Raw genomic sequence first — 21,501 nt, 5'->3', positions numbered from 1 at the left:
GTTAGAACTGAAGCTGCTGCAGTCGCTCAGCAAGCTTTTTTATACGGAATAACAGTTGTCTGGGTTTGCGGTTTGGGTTTTATAAGAAACAAGGGCTTGCTGAGTTCTGAGTGAGTGAATTAAGCTTAAAATGGTGAGACACTTTCTGAGCATGATTGTGAACTTGGGGTGGGGGCAAATGTGACTTCCGAGGGAGAACCTGACCAGAGGATGGTCATTCTATATCTCTGAGGCCTCTCGGTTTCTGGTTCCTAACTCCATTCCAGAAAGCAAGAAGTAGGATCTGTGGAGTAGGGTCGAGGAAAGAGACGCCCCAGGAGGTTGCCAAGCGGTTCTTTACGTGGGGGAAGAAAGCATGGCAGTCAGTCGCAGTTGGGCCTGTTCCTCCAGTGTTCTTTATGATATACTTTATTTAAGCCATTGGATCAGATATGGACCAGAGGGCAATGGCTGTGTAACACAAAAGACAACTGAGGCTTTCCAAATCAGAGTATATTTTTATGCCAGAGACTACAGCAGGATAAGCGACACCATCTCTGAGCTCATGTGCTGACTTTTAGGAATACCACATTGTGAAGAAGTCCACTCGCTCACTAAGCACTACTCAGGTGGAATCTCCTTGGAGACTCATCCGGCCGTCGGTCATCTCTATCATTGGACTGTACAAAGAAAAAGGCAAGGTGAGCTCTTGTCTGTACATTGTTTTCTTCTCCAGGTAAATGTTAGCGTATATGTTTTCACTGGTTACTTTTTAGTGTTGTTTCTACATGAAATAGAAAGTAAACGGTATAAAGAGGAATAGGTTAAGTGGTCTTTGGGTGGACTTGACTGGATTTCCTGGCATCCTTTCCTATGGACCTCCAAGAGGCATCATACCCTTTTTGCCTTTAGGATTTCAGGAGTCACCACCTGGCATCTAGGGCACAATCCAGGATGGGGTAAATGCCCCAACTTTTACCACTACTGAAAGAAAATCAGACCCTGCAGCTTCAGAGAATACCCCCAGTTATTCTTTTCAGTGAATTTCATAGCTTTGCCATTATCATAAGAGGAATAATATAGATAATTTGATATTATACAAATATCAAAATATCCATTTTGATATGATACAGAAACAAAAGAATAAAACAAATACAGCACCTGCACAGGGTGAAATAACTCATGAGCTTTTAGTTGATCCATGTGAAACTGACATCTTTGAAGATCAAAGATTGTCAAATACGGACAATTTCATACGTTTACCTGAAACTTTCACCCTTTAACGTAATGCATAGCTAGCGCAATGCAAATGGATCTGAGGAGAGAAATGTGAAGGGAACACAGATTTGAATTCACAGCTAGTTAGCTTAACTCTGAGCCTGGTTGGGAAGGACACCTCAGTTAAATACTACAATGAGAAGGGTGCCCTCAGTGAAATACTGCAATGGGAAAGGATGCCCTTAGTTCACTACTGCATTGACAACCTGGACCCCCATCTGCTTTGCATGTAGGGCCTTGGCTTTAGCATTGCTGGAGGTCGAGACTGCATTCGAGGCCAGATGGGGATTTTTGTCAAGACCATTTTCCCGAATGGATCAGCTGCAGAGGACGGGAGACTTAAAGAAGGTAGGAGAAAAGCCTGTTGGTGGTCCACAGTGGCAGTGAGCTTTGATTCCAGGAGGATCTGCCCCCTTGCAAGATGTGACGCAAAAGGCACAGCAGCTAAGGCTGTGCACTTGGTAGTCAGGTAGACCTGGGCTGAATCCAACACTTACTACATCATGAACATTGATGTAACCTGAGCTTCACTTTCCTGCGTTGTGTACTTGGGATATTAATATTTACTTTGAAGAGTTGTTGTGAGGATTAAATGACGTTATGTGAGAAATGGCTTGATATTTTTATTTGGGTCTTTAAATGTCTGTCTTGTCCCCTTGGTCCTTGATCATGTTTCTTGCCTTCAGAATTCCTGAGAGTTTGCAGTGCGTTCTTGCCTCGGGGCTGGAGTACATAAACATCTTTTACATCCTCCATAGCACCTACCATGTTGCCACATGTAAACATACCAGCCAAGCACTTTTTTGCTCCCCGTTTTATTGAGGTATAGTTGATAACTGTGTGCGTTGAAGGTGTACCGCATGGTGATTTGATACACTTAAATATTGCAAAATGATTGCCAAACAAGGTTAGTGAACACCTCCATCGCCTCACATAATGACCTTTTGTGTGCGTGTGTGGTAAGAACGTTTAATATCTACTCTCTAAGTAATTTTCAAGTATATAACACAGTCTGTTAACTATAGGCATCACGCTGTACCTTAGATCCCCAGAACTTGTTCATGAATCTTGATTTTTTTCTCCTCCTTGTTAATATACTTCCTGCATGGAAGGATTGAATAATACTATTTCTAGTTACCTTCGAAAATGCTGTGACTGTTCAGTTCGGTCGGTCCAGATATAGGTGCTGTTGTGTTTAACCAGCTTATTTTTTTTTTAACTGATTAAGAGTGAACTGGAGCCTTCTTTTTTATAGATAGAGCAATCCCAGAAGCCTGTGTGCTGACGCTAAGCCGTAACCAGGCTTAATATTTTGATGGTGGAATATGTATTTCTCTCTCAGAGGAAGGGTTAACTCCCAGGTGGTGTTTGTGTCTAGTTTCACAACAATGTAAAATTCTAGCCGAGCATTTTCATAATGGATATGCCATGTGCTCACTTGACTGAAATTCATCCTGCAGTGCCAGTAGAATGGAGACAAGTGGAGGAAAAAAAATCGATAGGAAAGGTTAATAGCACTTGCTTCTCCTAAATACTGTATTTTCATATGTATTCACTTAAAATAAAGAGAAGTCATCGGAATGGATTTGCAACCTGTTGGATAACCTGTCTTTTAAGTAATCTTGTAAAGATTTTTAAGAGCATGAGCCATCCTGTTAATGTTTCTACCCTTTTCCCAGGTGGAAACAAACCAAAAACCTCACCTCGTTGAGTATTTGGTTATGCTAGGTGATTTTTAAACAGATTATTTCACTTATTTTACAACTTCTGTAATTGCATTAAAGAGAAGGCACATAGCAGATGGGTGGGGTACTGCTACCTTTTTAAACTCATATATAGGATGCCTTTAATGGAATACCCAGTGTGCTCCTGGGATTGGCTATCCATGAGAGGAGAAAATGTGTGTTCTTAGGCTCCTTGCTTTGTACTTTGTTATAAGTAAAAGGAGTTCCTCTTCTGTACCATACTGCTGTGCAAGGTTCATCCGTCCTCTCTTGCGTATCTTTGCAGCGTTCTTGATGAACTGTTATTCCCAAACACAAACCATGTCACAAGAGTACAAAACCGGAAACTAGCTCTGTCAAGTCAACAGGATGTCCAAGTTCTTTTATGTTCCCAGCAGACACTATCAACAACTTGAAAAATGACCTGACTGTGCCTTCTTGGAGTTGAAGATGAGTCCAGGATAGTTTGAGAGGGAAGAGAGAAAAAGCAATTTGATATTAGTCTACAATAATCTCTTAGATATAAGTGTATAATACGTTGCCAGCTTAATGACTGAGGACCTTGAACACCATCAATAAGACCAGGCATCTAGACTATGGGGCTAGGTGTAGATGTGGGGCCGCCATTCCTAAATAACATCTCACAAATTTTTATGTCTCTATCATTTAAACCATTTTTCACACACCATGTCTTTGTGCAAATATAGGCGTCCTTCTCACATGTTACATGTGTTTGTGCTTCACTGCCAGTGGGTTTAAGTTGTAAAACAAAGACTATAAGAAAAGACCAGGAATTCAGTTTTTGTAGTTCATTCTCTAAATGTAGAACATCTATTATAAGACTTGGCAGTGGCTAGAAAATAAGATCTTGATTCTTCCCACAGTTGTTTTAATTAAAGATGGAAATATAGCATTACTACATAGAATAACAATATTCATTGTTATTTATTGTCCCATTTTGTGGCATTCCTTGGAGCTAAGCTAATGAAAATAGATTGGAACAATAAAATCCATCTTATAGAGTTGTAAATCAGGGATCATATGGTATCTTATTCTAATGCGGACCAAGCAGTTAGATGCTAGTAAACTAAAGCTTGATGTTAATGTGATTCTCAAATTTGATCACTAGGGGATGAAATCCTAGATGTAAATGGAATACCAATCAAGGGCTTGACATTTCAAGAAGCCATTCATACCTTTAAGGTAACGACATTCTTATTGATCTCCTTTACCTTCTTTGTTTTTCTTTATTTCCTTCTGGTTTGGGTTTGGTGATTTTTTTTTCACCCTTTGATAAAAAGGAGAGCCCATATGTTTTAGCCCTTCTTTCTTCTTCTTTTCTCAGCAAATCCGGAGTGGGTTATTTGTCTTAACGGTACGCACCAAGTTACTGAGCCCAAGCCTTACGCCCTGCTCCACACCCACACACATGAGCAGGTCCAGCTCCCCAAACTTCAGCGCCAGTGGGGGAACCTCAGCGGTGGGCACCGATGAAGGTGGTCCTTCATCCCTGGGACGAAAGGCCCCTGGGCCCAAGGACAGAATTGTCATGGAAGTAACCCTCAACAAAGGTGATACCAGCTCTTCCTCACTTTTGTTACATTCTCTCAAATTATAATTTGAGATCTGTTCTTAGGTTAACTTTTTTATATTTTTTTCTATAAATTTCTCCTTTAGAACACTCTGCTACCAACAACATATGGTACCCTCTAAATGGACAGTGGGATCATAAGTAGAGATTGTAGTCATTTTACTAACATTACCAGTAGCACAGTTTCTTAAGCTCTCTGCAGATGAATCACTGTGTGTCAGAGACTCATGTGAAATACATCCCTGACTAGCTTAATTCTAGGGCTAATTAAAACATTTTAAAGAATGAAGAATATAGTCAAGAATACAGTTAACACCGGTAACTGAAAGTCCTGGGTGACACCAAACCTTACCGCTTTTAATCTTTGCCTCCTTTTCCTCCCCACCAACTGTAGAAATATGGGGAGCCAGTAAATAACCAAGAGACTAGTTGCTAAAAAGAGAAGACTAGTTCACAGTCCATAGTTAGCCCCTGGTTCTGCCGTGGACCCATTTCATGAACAGAATATGGCCCTATTGACAAAGAAAAGCAAAATTTGTACTCTGAGTCTGGTCCAAAAATAAATGGTTGTAGGTCCACATATACATTAATGCAGTTTCAAATCACTTATACTGCTTTTCGGTTTTTGGGGGGGTGGCTTTTGTTGTGGTTTTTTTAATTTTGTTTCCTTTAATGATGCCTCCCACAGAGCCCAGAGTTGGGTTAGGCATTGGTGCCTGCTGCCTGGCCCTAGAAAACAGCCCTCCGGGCATCTACATTCACAGCCTTGCCCCAGGATCAGTGGCCAAGATGGAGAGCAATCTGAGGTTGGTTGTAAACCTGAAAGTTTAGAGTTCTGGTGTGTTTGTGAATATGTGAATGCATACATATGTAAGATACCTGCCCTATTACATTCCCTTGTGGGATTTTAAGTGTTTGTATTATCCAAAGTCATATAGCCAGGATTACAATCAAAAACATCTCCAAAGATGAAAAGATAATGTAAATGAAATTTGGTTGAATTCAAGAACTCCAGATCTTGGCTTTGCCTACCAGTTTTTTTCTGTTTGGACTCAGAAGTTTAGTTTCAGAAACTTGACACAATATAACTCTATATAGATATCTATGATTATCCAAATATTTTCTTTCACTTTTATATTCATTTATGTAAAATTCATATGAGACGCTGGGAACTGCTCAAAAGGGTTCAGGATCACTGGATACAAGAAAGTCCTAAAATCATGCCCTGAACAGGAGGTATTTATTATTAAGTACCATCTCCTGAACCTTTCCTGTGGTTTCATTCCTTTTTGAGGGGTGATGTCTAGATGCTTACTGTCTGAAATCACCACATGTCTGATTTCTCCCTTCAGCTAGTTGAGTTGTAGCGTGGGTACTCTGTTTATACAAGAGAGATTTAGGTATTCTATTATATAGTAATTGCAGTGGGTCTGTGCCCACCTAAACTTCACAAGAATGTACACGTATTGCACGAAGCACTCTGTGCAAACAGTATCATCTTTCTCCCCTTGAAGTTTCTAAATCCTTGAGCAGTTGAGGAATTGTCAAAATGACATTCCTTGAGGTTGCCATTTTGGGGCCCCACTAATAGATTACATTATGTTTTTAGTTAATCATCAGAGTGAATTTCCATACCGAACAAAATTTAGCAAATCATCCAAAGTACATTAAAGAAAATATACTTTTAGAACCCAAGGAAAAAAAATCCTTTAATGACATCCCAAGATGATGTTTCTTTCTTGAATGGTTCCATATGTCTGGAGCCTGCCAAATGAACATTCTTCAAACCCCACATAAAGAGTCTTTGTTCTCTCATACAGAGTTCTCTCCCTATAATTTCAAGTCAGAATGGGCATCTTGTCCCCAATTTCTCATTTGTTCAAATTTGAAACGTTTTTACAAATTCTTGGGTAACCTTTGAGCTTCAGATATTTCCTTCTTAAATTATATTACAATAATCATTTCAAGATGGCAGGGAAAAAGAAACTGATGGTGGTCAACGGACTATCACTTGACAATCAAAAGGTAGACAGACCTGAGTTCAGCGGTGTGTGACATCTGAGTGACCTCTCTGAGCCTGTGGCGTTATTTACATAATGGGAATAATAATACCTATTCAAAGCACTGTTATGTAAATTTCTCTGTATAGTGCCTGGCATATACTATGTGTTCAAGAAATGGTAGCCTTCGTTGTCGTCCTTATTATCAATTTTATTTAACTTTACTTCTGAAAATGCAGGTAGAGACGCATAATGGTCTTTGTCAGTTTAAAACCTAATGTGTTTATGACTGTGTTGCTTTTTTATACGTATGCAAAGATGAAAGGATGTCATTTGCTTTTTTAAAGTATTCAGAAAAGATTTCATATTAAAAACCTCTCCCAGAAGGAAATCTTGTAAAAAGCTAACTGTTACCGCAGAGAGTTGATCATGTTGCCTCCCTAGCCGCGGAGATCAAATCCTGGAAGTGAACTCAGTCAACGTCCGCCATGCTGCTTTAAGCAAAGTCCACGCCATCTTGAGCAAATGCCCCCCAGGACCCGTTCGCCTGGTCATCGGCCGGCACCCAAATCCAAAGGTGAAGTATTTCATACTGTGCTGAGTATGGGAAGACAGCTGTTGGTCCAGTAGCAGTGACACACATGATCTTGTGACAATGCATACTCATTGATGAGACAGTTACCCAGCCAGGGAATCAGCCTGTGGCCACACAGTGACCAAGGTAACTGATACACATGGGAAATGAATCATTGCTCTGCACTTCTTCACACTCAGAAAATTTTCCTAGAGAATGTTGATGATATGATTGGTGAATTTAAAATTTGTGGAAGGTAGGCGTGCTAGGTTTTGAGTAACCTCCAGCTGGCTGTTTGATCTCTAGTGAGATACTTAACCTCTTTGGGGTTTCTGCATCCAGACAGTCTGAGAGCATCGAACTAGGTGATCTGTCTAGGCCATCCTTGACCTGAGCAGAATATTCATGTAATTAGGCTTAAGAGCCCACTAATTTTCTTTCAGCATCAGTATCACACAGTTGGCCCATACGGACTTGCAGACAGTCGTAGCCCCTGTATTGTTGGCCTCTGCTATTTACATGGTTGTATCTCTTCTATACTTATGCAATTGTGTTGCATTTTTAAAGCCAACCACAAGACACTTTAGCAAGTTCAACTCAACCCACTTTGAGCACTACTTTTTGTTGTTTTTTGAGTACTCCAGGTAAAAATCGTTTAAAATTAGCTGGTCTCTAACATGGTAATCAGGTTGTATTTTACAAAATTTGACACTTCAACAACTCAGAATGCTCATTCAGAACATTAGCTCTGCCCACGCCCATCATGTGGCCACACCCGTTGTATTATTTGTAGTACTATTTGACTACATCCTAAATGGGCCCAGACCACTGTACTGGATGGACTCATGCCATTTTAAGAGTGAGGAGTCTGTGCCAGGAGACCTGGTAGGTCCTCCCGTGGGCGACATCTGAGATTTCTTTTGTGCATTAACATTATGGGGTCATTTTCACCATCTCGGTGGTGTTCACTTGTTGTCCATTTTCTCCTGTACAAATAAGCACTGTTGAGCTGTGACTCCATGCCTTGATTTGGGAAGGTGATGTCAACCGCGGTACTTGAACAGCGATTGCCATTAGACTTATTCAAACTCAACCCCACTACTTTTCCCCCCCAGATTGTTTTCTCTTATCTACGAACATTTTTAAAATGTCTTACATTAAAAACTTCTTGAGTAAATATCATTAATAGAAAATCAAGTCCCGCTTCTACCTTTTTTCCATTTTTTCTACTTGTCACTTCCCATTTTTCTCTTTTCTGTTCCATAGTCCTGACTTTCCCTTAGACTCTGTTCTGCCTTGTCCCCCTGCCGTCCCCATGGCTCTCTCTGTGTCACGTGCCACATGGCCACACTCTTCTCACCTTAGGAAGTGGGCCAGCAAGCTGTGGCTGACCCAGCACATCCCTCAGCAAAAAACTCTGGTTTGTAGTCATTGACTTCCAGGCATGCCTGACTCCAAAATCCATCCCAACCTAACGCAGGTCATGATTTGTTCAGAGGTCTGCCTAATCTCAGCCCAAAGCACCTGCCTAATTTGCCAACACACTCAAACACCAAAATGGCATTCCAGTGCAAAGCATAACAGTCCTGGTGGACTGGTGGTCTGTGAACCCATTCAACACATAGGTTGACTCATGTTTCTAGCCGCAGTAAAATGGTCGTCAGGATGGTATTGGAGATGTGTCCAGCGAAACCAAATTTCAGTATTTGTTTGACGGGACTTCACATTTCCTCCTAGGTAAACATGGTGTTCTTAAATGTAACATCATACTATATTTTCCTTTTGCTCAAGATTCCATTTTACGTTTAATGTATTTTTGTACCACGTATCCCAACATTTCATGCCAATAGTACATTTTGATACTAAATGTATGTGCTTCCTCAGTTTTCATGTTGTTCCAAGAGAAATACCACAAGGATTTTCTTTTCTTCTGTTTCTCATAATGACTAGAGCAGTGGCTGCCCGATTGGGATATTCAAACCCTCCAGGTCTAGACAAGCTAAGATTTGGATCTGCTCGGGTAGCAGCTTCTAGCTTACGTTAAGTAGAAGAAAGTAACAGAGGTTCATTATGAATTGGTACGGGGGCTTTCAGCGTGATTAGAGTTATCTAGGAAATCTTCACTTGTTTCAAACCCCAACCATTTTTCTCCCACTCAGAAAAATAATTGCAAATATTGAAAGTCTAATATCAAGAAAAATTTGCAACTGCTGTTTAATGGCTCATTTATACAAAATTACTCTTCGTTTTATGCAGGTATGTGTGGGGGGGGTGTATGCCTGTGTGCATGTGTGTACATATTTTATTTCCTGTGATGACTACTAGAAAGGATTACACAAAAGCCATGATGTGATAATGATTTATTTGCTAGGTTAAAGTGTAATGCTGGATCCTGTACAGAAATATTTATTTACTTCTCAAGGCAGATTGCTAAGCTTATCCAAATATTACTTATGCTAAATGTTATTTTAGTATGCAAAATTACCGTTCTACGTTTAAAATATTCCTACTTTTAAAAAAGAAACTATACAAGGTACATAATTGTCTTTTAAAATATCTCATAGTTCTGGGCTTCCTACGTGGCGCAGCGGTTAAGAATCTGCCTGTCACTGCAGGGGACACGGGTTCGATCCCTGCCCTGGGAAGATCCCACATATCGTGGAGCAGCTAGGCCTGTGCGGCACAACTGTTGAGCCCATGTGCTGCTGCTGCTGGGGCCCATGTGCCTAGAGCCCGTGCTCCGCAATAAGAGAAGCCACGGCAATGAGGAGCCTGTGCACCACAGCAAAGAGTGGCCCCCATTCATCGCAACTAAAGAAAGCCCGCACACAGCAAAAAAAAGACCCAGCGCAGCCAGTAAAATAAATAAATTAATTAATTTTTAAAAATCTCATGGTTCAGCATATATCAGGCTTTTTAAAAATCTTCCCACGAATAATTACAGTTGTGGATAACAACTGATGGGAGGAGAGGGGAAACCCATGGGTTTACCGTGATACCAATGAATGTGGAAGGAAAAGAGAGTTATAAAATCACTGTTTTGAAAACGTCATCGTAATAATTGGTTCCGCAAGAATAATCAATGGTGCTAAAACCATTGAGTGGAAATATATTGGGAAGCAGGATAAAGACAGAGTCTGAAATTGTCTCCTGCCAGATTACTCATGAATGACAACAAGAACAATAAGAGATCCTGTGGAGAAATCTGCTGAACTCACCCTAAACAAGCGGTCCAAGTTATCACCAGTTATGACACCACTGACCCTGAATGCCTCTGTGATGCACCAAGAAGGAAACAGTTTTTGTAGTTTTGTAGTCTTTCTGCCCCTCAAATGCCTCATCTCAGCATGAAGAAACTGTCAGACAACTCCTAACTGAGGGTTTGGACTGGTCTGGTTTCTTTCAAATTGTCAGTATCATGAAAGATGAGGGCTTAGAATTGTTTTGGATTAAAGGAGACTAAATAGACATCAGAACAGGATCCTGAATTGAATTCTGGATTGCCCGACCCTCCACGCCACCCCCCACCAGAAAAAAATTTTTTTTCTCTAAAGCATTATTAGGCAAAGAAGTTGGCCGGTGACAGTCCAGTAAAGGGCCACCACTGCTAAGGAGCATACGTCAGAATGTAAATCAGTCACATCACTGTGCACACTGTTTAATTCAGTTGACATTTTCCCCTTGCAAGACGCTGGTGACAGCAGCTGAGTGTTGATTTGCATTCTCGAGGAAAATCCTTATCTCATCCCAGCCTGGCATCAAACTTCCTGTGAATTATTTCCAGCCTAAGGACACACTTTGAGTAGCGTTTCTGAAGGGTAGTATCAGGAATGTGATATGTATATTAGGCGGTCATTTGTATCAACACTAAATTTCCGGAACTTGGTAATAGTACAAGAGTTCTTTAAGAGAATGTCCTTGTTTTTAGGAGATACCTGCTGAATTATTTACAGGTGAAGGGTCATGATGTCTGCAGCTAACTCCCAGATGGCTTAGTAAAAAGTTATAGCTCCGTGTGTATGTGTGTGTGTGTGTGTGTGTGTGTGTGTGTGTGTGTGTATAAAGATAAGAGCATGTGTGTAAATGTGGCAGAATGTTAAGAAAAAAGTGAGCCTAGGTGGAGAGTATAGCATTCTTGTGCTACTCTTGAAATTTTCACATAAGTTTGAAATTGTTTAAATAAAGCTTAGGAAAAAAAGAATTAGAAGTGAGTGTTCTGGAGCAGGGGTCCCCAACCCCCAGGCCATGGACTGGTACCGGTCCACGGCCTGTTAGGAACAGGGCCGCACAGCAGGAGGTGAGTGGCGAGCGAGCAAAGCTTCATCTGCCGCCTCCTATCGCTCGCATTACAGCCTGAACCATCCCCCGCCCCACCCCCTCCATGGAAAATTTGTCTTCCTCGAAACTGGTCCCCGGTGCCAAAAAGGTTGGGGACTGCTGTTCTAGAGAAAGGCACATATCAGGCATGTGGTTGGTCACCAGAGCTGAATGCTTTGCTTTGTGAACTTGAGAACCAGTTGAAGGTGTTGTTTTGAGAACATTGTTTGAAGCCATCCGTTAACCCAGCCGTACTACTTATATGCCCTGATTTATTGCTTCAGAGGGTGGTCTTAGACTTTGGCCCTGCAGTTTTCCTCTTTATCTGTGCTCCAGCCTCTGACTCTGGTCCTAGCTAAGTTTATTGGGGAAAAATAAATAAATAAAACTGTCTAATTTGTACTTTCTGCTGACAATCAGGTTTCCGAGCAGGAAATGGATGAAGTGATAGCACGCAGCACTTATCAGGAGAGCAAAGAGGCCAATTCCTCTCCTGGCTTAGGTACTGTAATTGTACATCTTCATTCAACATTCAGAAGAGTTTCTCATTAAGTTCCCCCTGGGGCACTCCCCTGCACAGAATTACTGGAGTCTTGGTAATTATCAAGTTTGGCAGAAGTAGCTGTCAGAGAGATTCCATGCTTTCTCTTAGCTGCTTCTGCTCTTGATTTCTGCAGTTATTTAATGTAGCGTATTAAAGCTCCAATCACGCATGCCTCTTATACTGCTTTCAGATAATCAGCAAAAATGAGTTAGCAGCATTTCAGGTGTTTATATACAATTCTTTTGAAATGTTCTAGGTGGAAATGAAGTGCTACCAAAATACCAGTTGTTTCGGTAGACGCAGGGTGCAATCCATCCAAAAACCTGAGATTTCTTTATATGAATTAAAAGTTTCAACTCAAGGGTAACAGAGGCTGCAAAAAATCATGATTTTCCCCCTTCTTAAGTAGAAAGTTCAACCAGAGAAGGATTGCGGTAGTAAGAATTTTATATGAATTTAAAATATGAAACTGCATCAAGTTTGAAAACTAATGTTTCCTGTAGAGTGGAAACCTAAAGGGACTCTGCAGACATGTCTGAACTCGAGATATTACTGATGTTAAGACTGAGGTCGGGAGGAAACTGAGACATGAGTTACTGGTTGTCAGAGGAAAAGGAAGGCATACAGTGTTTTGGCAACCATGAAATGCCCTAATTATTTGCATCCATAATTAATATATTGAAAGTAGGCATAGCCATAATGGGCTCTTTATTCAACTAACTCATTCTCCTGGCCTGCCTGAAGGCTGTCCTCCCATAATCCCAACATATCCACTCAGTCACTTATAAAAGATTTTATTAAGCCATGATCCTCAAGCCCAAGATCTTTTTGCTCATGGAATATAATTTAAAATCTCAATGCTGAGTCCTTTTGTCCTTCAACTGAAAACTAAAATAGGTATTCAGCCCTCTCCCTCATTCTTCCATGAGTTTTTTGGGTGGTGTTCCTTTGTTCATTCATCCTTCCTTCCATTTATCAAATACCACTGAACACTTCCTAGATCCTAGAACACTTCCTAGATCCTAATGCTGAGCCTTGCAGGGCCAGATCAGTGATAGGTAAGTAGTCGAGGAAGGAGATAAGGTGCACCCACTGGTAATTAAATTATATCATGCACAGGGAAATTGGTATGGGGTAATATAGAATGATTTTTAAATTTGGAAGGAGTTTCTTCCAGCTGGGATCCTCATGGAGTTAGTAGCATCTGAGGGCTTGAAGCATGAGCAGAATCTTGGAAGGCAGGACAGCATGGGGATTAGGTACCCAGGTAGACTGCATGCATGTCCATACCCACGCACACGGCCCAGCCTGTGCCAGTCAAGCAGAGAGGGTTTTGTTTAATAGGCTTGGCTCCTTCTTTTCCAGTTAAGGGGGTGAGCCTGTTTGTAAGGATTTGAGCTTCATTGTTTTGACACTGTGGTGAATTTCTGCCCCAACAGGTACCCCCTTGAAGAGTCCTTCTCTTGCAAAAAAGGTGAGTCAAGGCACACGGCTGCCTCGCTCAGCTGGCCCACAAACCAATTCTTGAAGCCCATAAGTCAAACCACAGAGCCCAGCCCCTATTTCTGTCCATGAGTCATTTTGGCCACTTTACACAGGAAACGGCAACAATGTTCATTTGAGAACAAATGATACAAATGTGTTTCTTTTATTAAATAGTCATCCAGGAAAACAACAGAACCACAAAATAGAAGAACTGAGCTACAGCTTGAAAAATAGCTGCTCCGTAATAAAGGAGGGCCCCCGGTCAGTTTGGGGGGAGACCTGCGACTTTAAGGAGAGTGTGGAATCTTTCTCAGCTGGCTGTTCCCAAATCCCAGTGGGTCAGAGAACAGGATTCAAACTCTCCTGTTTTGTTATTTCATCAATAGGCTGAACCAGTGGCTTGGAATTCATTCTACTTCCTATCTCTGCCCCCAGTGTTTTTCCTGGGGTAGTTGTGTTGAGGCTGTGGCTTTTCTGATCACAGCCCAAAAAATACTTTTTAAAAACATTGTCTGGCAACCATTGCCTTTTTATTCATTAATTGTTTAATTTAGCCGTCCTAAAGTAAATGGTAGTGGGCGTTTACTATCACAGCTGTTTTGAGCGACCCCAGATTAGAACAAAGTGTTTTCTGGAAGATAGGACGCAACTACTGTTTACAATAATCTGCTTCTGGTGCACAGTCCTCATGCAGCACTGCCTTCTTCAACAGGACTCCCTGATCTCTGAATCTGAGCTCTCCCAGTACTTTGCTCACGATGTCCCAGGCCCCCTGTCTGACTTCGTGGTGGCCGGCTCCGAGGACGAGGACCCCCCAGGAAGCGGCGGCAGCAGCAGCTCCGCAGAGCCGCCCGGCCTCTCCCGTAAGCCATGACTTTTCCAACCCCCGTGGATGTGTTGGTGTATATTTCACGGGGTTGGGATACAAAAGGAGAGCTGGAGGCCACACCTCTGGTTGAGTAGAAGCCACCTTTCTACCCTGGCTAAATTCAGAGTTTGCTCTTGAAAAACGCCCCCCACTCTTAGTGACGGGCCCTTCAATTCTGCGGTGAATGGTCTGGGTGGACATTCTGTACCCCGAGTGTTGAAGGAGGCTGAATCACCCCGCTTTAGATGGTATTTACAGTGTAGTCCTGTATCTTATGACATCAGTTCACGGCTGGCAACCCAATGGCCTTATGTTTGAGGGGCCTCCTAACCAAGGTCCTTCCCTCACTAGCCCCAACTTCATTCTTTTCAGAAGGCAGTGAGTGAGTGAATTAGAACTTATGAGAGACAGATGTTATCAAATGGAGTTTTTTTTTTTTTTTTTTAAAAACAAAACACTTCATTGATTATTTTTCTCAGTATAATCTGAAATAATGATCTGATGTGAACTGTACTGACTTCTCACTTCTGCCAGTGTGGTTTCCTTCTGCTCATTTCTGATGCCTGAATGAGACAATCCCCTGTCTCAGGTAAGGCAGATGAGAACCCATGTAGCTCATTTAGAGCAGTCGATGTGCTTCCTCTGGACTCTGATAGAAACGTTTCAAGGCGGAAGCACGTGTAATTTTTCACTGCATTTAACGAGAGGCGAAGAGTTTGCAGAGCAGCCCATGCTTTCCTTTGCTTCCCATGTTGGAGTTTATATACTACGTGTAATCTCAGGCTTCATTCGCTGTGCTCTCGGAGCTCATGTGCCCATTAATCAAGCCCCCTCCTCCCCCTTTTGCAGATGAAGGACCTCAGGTGCTAAGAAGGCCCAGGTGTGCGGGACCGTTGGTTTCCTGGCATCCTCCCGCAGAGGACTATTCGGAGGCAGCATTTAGGTTGAACCCAGTGATGTGTTAGACGTGACAGATGTTGATAAGTTATACATTTCTGTCTCTAGGCAGCACACATGTTTAAGTTAAACAATCCAGAGGTTAAGATTTTAAAAAAAAAAAAAAAATGAAAAAACCAAAAGGGAGACCAGTAGGAAAAGGAGAGAGGGAAGCCAGCTCTCTGTTCTGTGCAGATCCTGAGAAACTGTATCATTTAAGCCTGGTGTCCACTGGCCAGGAGGTGTGTACCTGGCATTTGTGAACGTGGAAACGCTCGTGTGTAATGAGGGGGCTTAGATTAAAAGACCATGCCAGATGGGAAGTTATTTCATTCAACTTTTCTTTCCCCAACCCTGCCAGCTCACAAGGAACCAGGAAAAGCCAGGGCCAACAGCCTTGTGTCTCTAGGAAGCCAGCGGGCCTCCGGGCTCTTCCACAAGCAGGTGACAATTGCCAGGCAAGCCAGTCTTCCTGGGAGCCCACAGGTCCTCCGAAACCCTCTCCTCCGCCAGAGGAGGGTGGGCTGCTACGATGACGACGCCAGTGACGAGGAAGAGTTTGATGGCGAAGGAGACTGTTTTTCCCTCCCAGGGACCCTCGCAGGTTCCAGCAGGCCTCTAACAGAGGACGACGCTACACGTGTCTCAGCAGCCTCTTCCAAGGGGATGGGTATCAACCAAGAGGAGCATCCCCAGAAAACCCTGGTCAGCAAGGCCGCCTCGGCGCCTCTCCTTGGCAGCTCGCTGGACTTACAGGAGAGCGTCCCAGGAGGCGTGAGGGACCCCCTTTCCCACGGAGCCAACCTGCCGGTCCCCTTGGAGGCCCCCACGGGTAGCCCTGGCTGCTCGGGGAGGAAGGAACTGTCAGGGTTGGGGAGTTCACCCAAGTTGGAGTGCAAAGCCGGGACAGGCGCCCAGAGTCTGGCGAGCACAGACAGCCCCGGTTCCCTCCAGCAGAAGAATGACAGCCTGGGGTCCAGGCACAAACCAATGGCCAGGGTCAGCCCACACCGCAAGAGGCCCGAGGCTGAGGCCAGGCGCAGGAGCGCAGAAACAGCAGCCCTGACCGACGGAGCCAGTGATGCACGCGGCCCAGACTTGAAAGTTCAGGTCACTTCCGTCAAAGTGACCGTGATTGGTTATCAGCCAGGAAGAACAGTGGAGAAGGTAACTGATTCCTCTTAGTTACTGGGGATCTAGTGAGTATTGTATGAGTGAGCGTGGAGCATAAGGTAATCTGCCTGTGAGAAAGGGTGATTAGAGAATTATCTTCCAGTAGAGCCATTCCAGTACACGAACTGCTTGGGAGCCTGGGAATACATCACCAGGTTGGTGGGGGGAAATGCCTAGGTGTTGAGTCATGAGATCATTCGGCCAAAAGATGTAATCACTGTCTTTACCTGTACATGGGGCCTGTGGTTGATGGTGGAAAGGCAGTGCCAGGCCACCGAAGGAAGCCTCTGGGTCTGGTACGGGTTTCCCCACTAAGTTGGTGGTCACGTGGGCAAGTTATTGAATCTTTCTGAACCGCAGTTGTCTGGACTGTACAATAGGGATGGTGCTGTCTGCCCTGATCATCTCACAGAGTCAGGGTGACCATCAAATATAGGTTAACAGTGATGACGTCTGGCTGTCAAGGTTCTGGTTTGGTTGATTCTTATTTTTTCAGACCTTCTACAGTGATGGTGTATAACTCTAGTTATTCATACCTTTGTTGTATCACATGAAGCAATGGGCATGCGTTCACTTAGAAACGTATAATGTACCACATTAAATGCAAGTTTGTATTATTTGTTTCTACTTGTTTACCAGTGTTAGAATGACCCAGAATTATTAAATAGCACCTTAAAAAATTTTTTAACATACCTCCACTTTAGCAAGGAGAGAGTAAGAGAAACAAACATTGTTTACAGTCTCCTCAACGTAAATAATTTCACTCTGAGCAAAGAGTCTGAGATGACTTATACGGCCATACAGGCATGCCTTGGAGATAATGCAGGTTCCAGATCACTGCATTAAAGTGAATGTGGCAGTAAAGTAAGTCACACGAATTTGTTGGCTTCCCGGTGCATATAAAAGTTATGTCTGCACTATGCTGTAGTCTGTTAATTGTGCAGTCGCATTGTCTTTAAAAATAATGTACATACAATAATTAAAAAATACTTTATAGCTAAAAAATGCTAACCACCTGAGCCTTCAGTGAGTCATAATCTTTTTGCAACAGTTACATCAAAGATCACCAATCACAGATCACCATAACAAACATAATAATGAAAAATATGAAATATTGTAAGAATTTCCAAAATGACAGAAATGAGCAAATGCTGTTGGGAAAATGGCACCAACATAGTTGTCATAAACCTTTAATTTGTAAAAAAAAAAAAAAAAAAACACAGTATCTCTGAAGTGCAATTTTTATGCCTATATTTATAAAGATATGTGTTCAGGTGGTTTGTATAAACATGCATGTAAAGAGATCCAGAAAATATAAAGTCATAAAAGCATTCCAGACAGAAGGTTGCTGTTTTTTTTTTTTTTTACTGTGTAGAAAAAAGTAGAAACACATCTTTTTTCCTATTCCTAAAAAATTATTACCTCCAACTAGCATATGTGTTTTAAAATGTAGTGTTCAGCTAATGGATACACCACTTCTTTTTAAAAGTATCAAAACAGGTTTTGAGTAACTATATAAAGACAAATCAGGGGTTTTATTCATGATACTTTATTTCTATTAAAATAAGAGCTCTGGTACTTGTGAATTAGTATCCTCAGTAAGAACTCTGAGCAGCATTTAAAACTTTTGCACAAAAGAATTCCATTTTTCTCATAAGATTTTAGTTCCCAAATTTTATTTTATTGTATTTATATATGCAAAAGAAAATGGAACATTGCCATAAGGTATTTACCCTCAAATATTAGAAGCTTAAAAAAAAATTTCTCTTTTGGCAAATGGATCATCTTGCACTGTTTTCATTCCATACTCCTTAAAACGGAGATGAAATTCACGTAACATAAAATTAAACATTTTAAAGTGTCCAGTTCGGTGGCACTTGCTGCATTCAGTGCTGTACAGTCACCACCTCTATTGAGTTCCAGGCTCTTCCACTGTCTTTATATTACATTCATGCCTTATTAGTAAACAGAAAATTCAGAATGAAGTGCTGTGTAGATTTCCCTCAGCAGATAACTGAATGATTTTTTTTTTTTTTTTTTTTAACACAAGTAGCTAAATGATACTCCGTTTCACTTCTTTCCTCTGCTGCCACCTTTGGGCCACTTCATGACTCCTTCACTCAGGGGGTAAATTTCAAATACATCTGATTTAACTTTTTAGCAAATTGATTTAAAAATTCTTTGTACAGTAGGTGTTAGGTAGAGGAAAGGAAGATGAAGGAATTGCCACTTGGCTGAAGTGCAGTTTTGAAATGTTAAATGTTGATTTTATTTATCCAGCTCCATGCTCTCCCTAATGCCTAAAATGAGGAGCTGATTTTTGGTCTTGGAGATCTTGATGCAACATTATAACAATAATGCCTTACCTCTGTATAGCCCTTCATGGGTTTTTTTTTTTTAATTAATTTATTTTTATTAAAGTATAGTTGATTTACAAAGTTGTGTTAGTTTCAGGTGCACAACAAAGTGATTCAGTTGTACATCCATATATATCTTTTCAGATTCTTTTCCCTTACAGGTTACTACAAAATATTGAGTATAGTTCCCTGTGCTGTACAGGAGGTCCTTGTCGGTTATCTGTTTTATATATAGTGGTGTGTATATGCTAATCCCAAACTCCTAATTTATCCCTCCCCCACCCCCACTTTCCCCTTCAGTAACCATAAGTTTGTTTTCTATGTCTGTGGGTCTGTATAGCCTTTTGTATGCTGCATGTTGTAGCTGTTATCTTATTTAATCATCTTTTATTTAAAACTCTTAGGAGTTGGGGCAAGTCTTATCATCCCCATTTTTTTTCCTAATTTTTTTTACTGTGGTAAAATACACATAAAATTTACCATCTTAACCATTAAAGTGCACACTTTAGGGGTATTAGTACATTTATAACGTTGGGTGACCATCACCACCAGCCATCTCCAGAGCTCTTTTTATCTTGTAAAATGGAAACTCTGTACCCATTAAACAATAACTCCCTGTTTCCCCCTCCCACCAGCCCCTGGAAACCACCATTCTACTTTCTGTCTCCATGATTTTGAGCACTCTTGTACCTCATAAAAGTGGAGTCATACAATATTCGTCTTTTTTATGAGTGGTTTATGTCACTTAGCATAATGTCCTCAAAGCTCATCCACGTTGAAGCATGTGTCAGAATTTCCTTCCTTTATAAGGCTAAATATGTATGTATATTGGATGTATATAACACATCTTGTTTAACCGTTCCTCTGTTGATGGACTTGGGTTACTTCCACATTTTAGCTATCGTGAATAACACTGCTACGAACATGGGTGTTCGCATATCTCTTGGATACCCTGCTTTCAGTTCTTTTGGGTATACACCCAGGAGTGGGATTGCTGGATCATGTGGTAGTTCTGTTTTTATTTTTTTGAGGAATCTCCATACTGTTTTCCATAGTATGGAAATGGCTACACCATTTTACGTTCCTACCAACAATGCACGAGGTTCTAATTTCTTCACATTCTCACCATCACTTATTTCTGTATTCTTGATTGTAGCCATCCGGATAGGTGTGAGGTGATACCTCACTGTGGTTTTGATTTGCATCTTCCTAATCACCCACGTCTTAAAGCTGAAAAAAACTGAGGGTTAGGAAGAGTGACAAAACCATGAAATTTCTGTTGGACCTTAAACCCAGAATCTGGATCTTGTGACTCCTTGTCCAGGGCTCTCTGGATTTTCCCAAACCAACTGTCCTCTGTATGTGATGTCTTAGGACACAGAAACCCTGAAAGCCACTGACCGTGACTTGCTATTGTCCTTGTGCCAGGAATCTCTGGGCAAGCCGACCCTCGGGGATGAACGAGTCCTTACCAACTGGGAGCCAGCTGGTACCCTGCGCCACCCAGATGCTGGCCACCCGACAGAGAACCCGCCTGAAGCTGCACCTGAGCAGGGGCAACAACCCAGGACAGGTAAGATTATTTTATCACTTGTGAAGCTTCAGGGTGGGAGGGCAGAAGTTACCATAATAAAAATGTTATCCATTTATGCAGAGAATTTTGAGAGGGAGAGAAATCTTACACAGGTTCATGACAGTTAAAGCTGCCTGCATTTAACAGCTTTACTAGATCACTGGGCCTGAACTCATAGTTTTAATTCCACGTCAGGTGCTTCCGTCTTCCGCCATTTTGTGACATGTACCTTCGTGAATGAGGCACGAGATGAAACAGAAGCATATCTCGCCGTTCGGAAACTCAACACTCTGCTTATGTGAAATCAAATGTACTGAAAAATGGCAGGGAAAGCCTCACAGAGGACACATTAAGAAATATTTTTTGATCGCATGCATCCGCAGAAAACAAAAGCTGAGGAGCCTGCAGAGGTCAGCAGGATGCTCGCAGGCCCGCGTGACTGGCGCTGGCCCTGGCAGGCCGTCCTCAGCGTCAGTGACTCAGGTTATCAGCACACCTGTAACCTCCTCTAGTTAGGAAGCTGCCCCAAGCCCTCGTGTCCTTCTACACCTACGACATCAGTTATAAAGGCTGCTGGGCCTTCTGCCCCTGTGATGTGCCATAACCGAGCCAATGTGCTTCCCATTATTGAGTATTTGGGGGGTTTCCAAGTCAAAGAATATTTTGAAAGGTGACGTCATGGACTGCCAGCATGTAATTTAATCTCCTTCAATAAAACCCTTTTACGTTACACACTTTGCACAAACGCCAAATTGCTAACATTTTAGGGTTTGTTCAGAGAGTAAAGCAACCTGAAAACCAGCCACACATCCCCTCCTTGTGTCTCATTGCTACTTCTCCCCGGAGCTGGCACCAGCGGAAGCAGGAGAGCCACGCTGAAGGGAGGTCAGAAAGGTTAAGCAGAGAGGGACAGGAGGCCGTGGATGTGAATCTGGCCCCGGCCTTCCTCGGGGACCTGGGGGAGTTGTGTCTGGTCTCCGTGGGTGTCTCGAGGAGCCAGCCTGTTTTGCTGCCAGGTGCTCTCCACAGTGGCCATGTGGTCAGGGTGTAGGGAACTGCGTGGGCTGTGGAGCCAGCGTCCTGGGGGGACCCCTGGCCGTGA

General features: G+C 42.2%; 1 protein-coding gene across 14 annotated transcripts in view; it reads left to right on the top strand.

Annotated features, from left to right (window-relative positions):
- PDZD2 (PDZ domain containing 2) overlaps window positions 1-21,501 on the top strand; it is a 190,633-nt gene that overhangs the window by 148,202 nt on the left and 20,930 nt on the right. For all 14 annotated transcript variants that reach the window (XR_009049124.1, XM_057708100.1, XM_057708102.1 and 11 more), the window contains 11 exons: window positions 561-680; window positions 1,491-1,605; window positions 4,111-4,184; window positions 4,327-4,552; window positions 5,261-5,378; window positions 7,017-7,149; window positions 11,884-11,965; window positions 13,447-13,481; window positions 14,205-14,355; window positions 15,658-16,463; window positions 20,255-20,399. Coding sequence is in view for 13 of the 14 variants with exons in the window: in XM_057708100.1 (XP_057564083.1) it covers window positions 561-680; window positions 1,491-1,605; window positions 4,111-4,184; window positions 4,327-4,552; window positions 5,261-5,378; window positions 7,017-7,149; window positions 11,884-11,965; window positions 13,447-13,481; window positions 14,205-14,355; window positions 15,658-16,463; window positions 20,255-20,399 (2,005 nt within the window). In the remaining variant the exon portion in view is untranslated. The remainder of the gene's footprint in view (window positions 1-560; window positions 681-1,490; window positions 1,606-4,110; window positions 4,185-4,326; window positions 4,553-5,260; window positions 5,379-7,016; window positions 7,150-11,883; window positions 11,966-13,446; window positions 13,482-14,204; window positions 14,356-15,657; window positions 16,464-20,254; window positions 20,400-21,501) is intronic.

This window comes from Hippopotamus amphibius, chromosome 15, assembly GCF_030028045.1.
Source record: "Hippopotamus amphibius kiboko isolate mHipAmp2 chromosome 15, mHipAmp2.hap2, whole genome shotgun sequence".
Taxonomy (NCBI): Eukaryota; Metazoa; Chordata; class Mammalia; order Artiodactyla; family Hippopotamidae; genus Hippopotamus; species Hippopotamus amphibius.
This window is presented reverse-complemented; position numbering and strand designations above follow the sequence as displayed.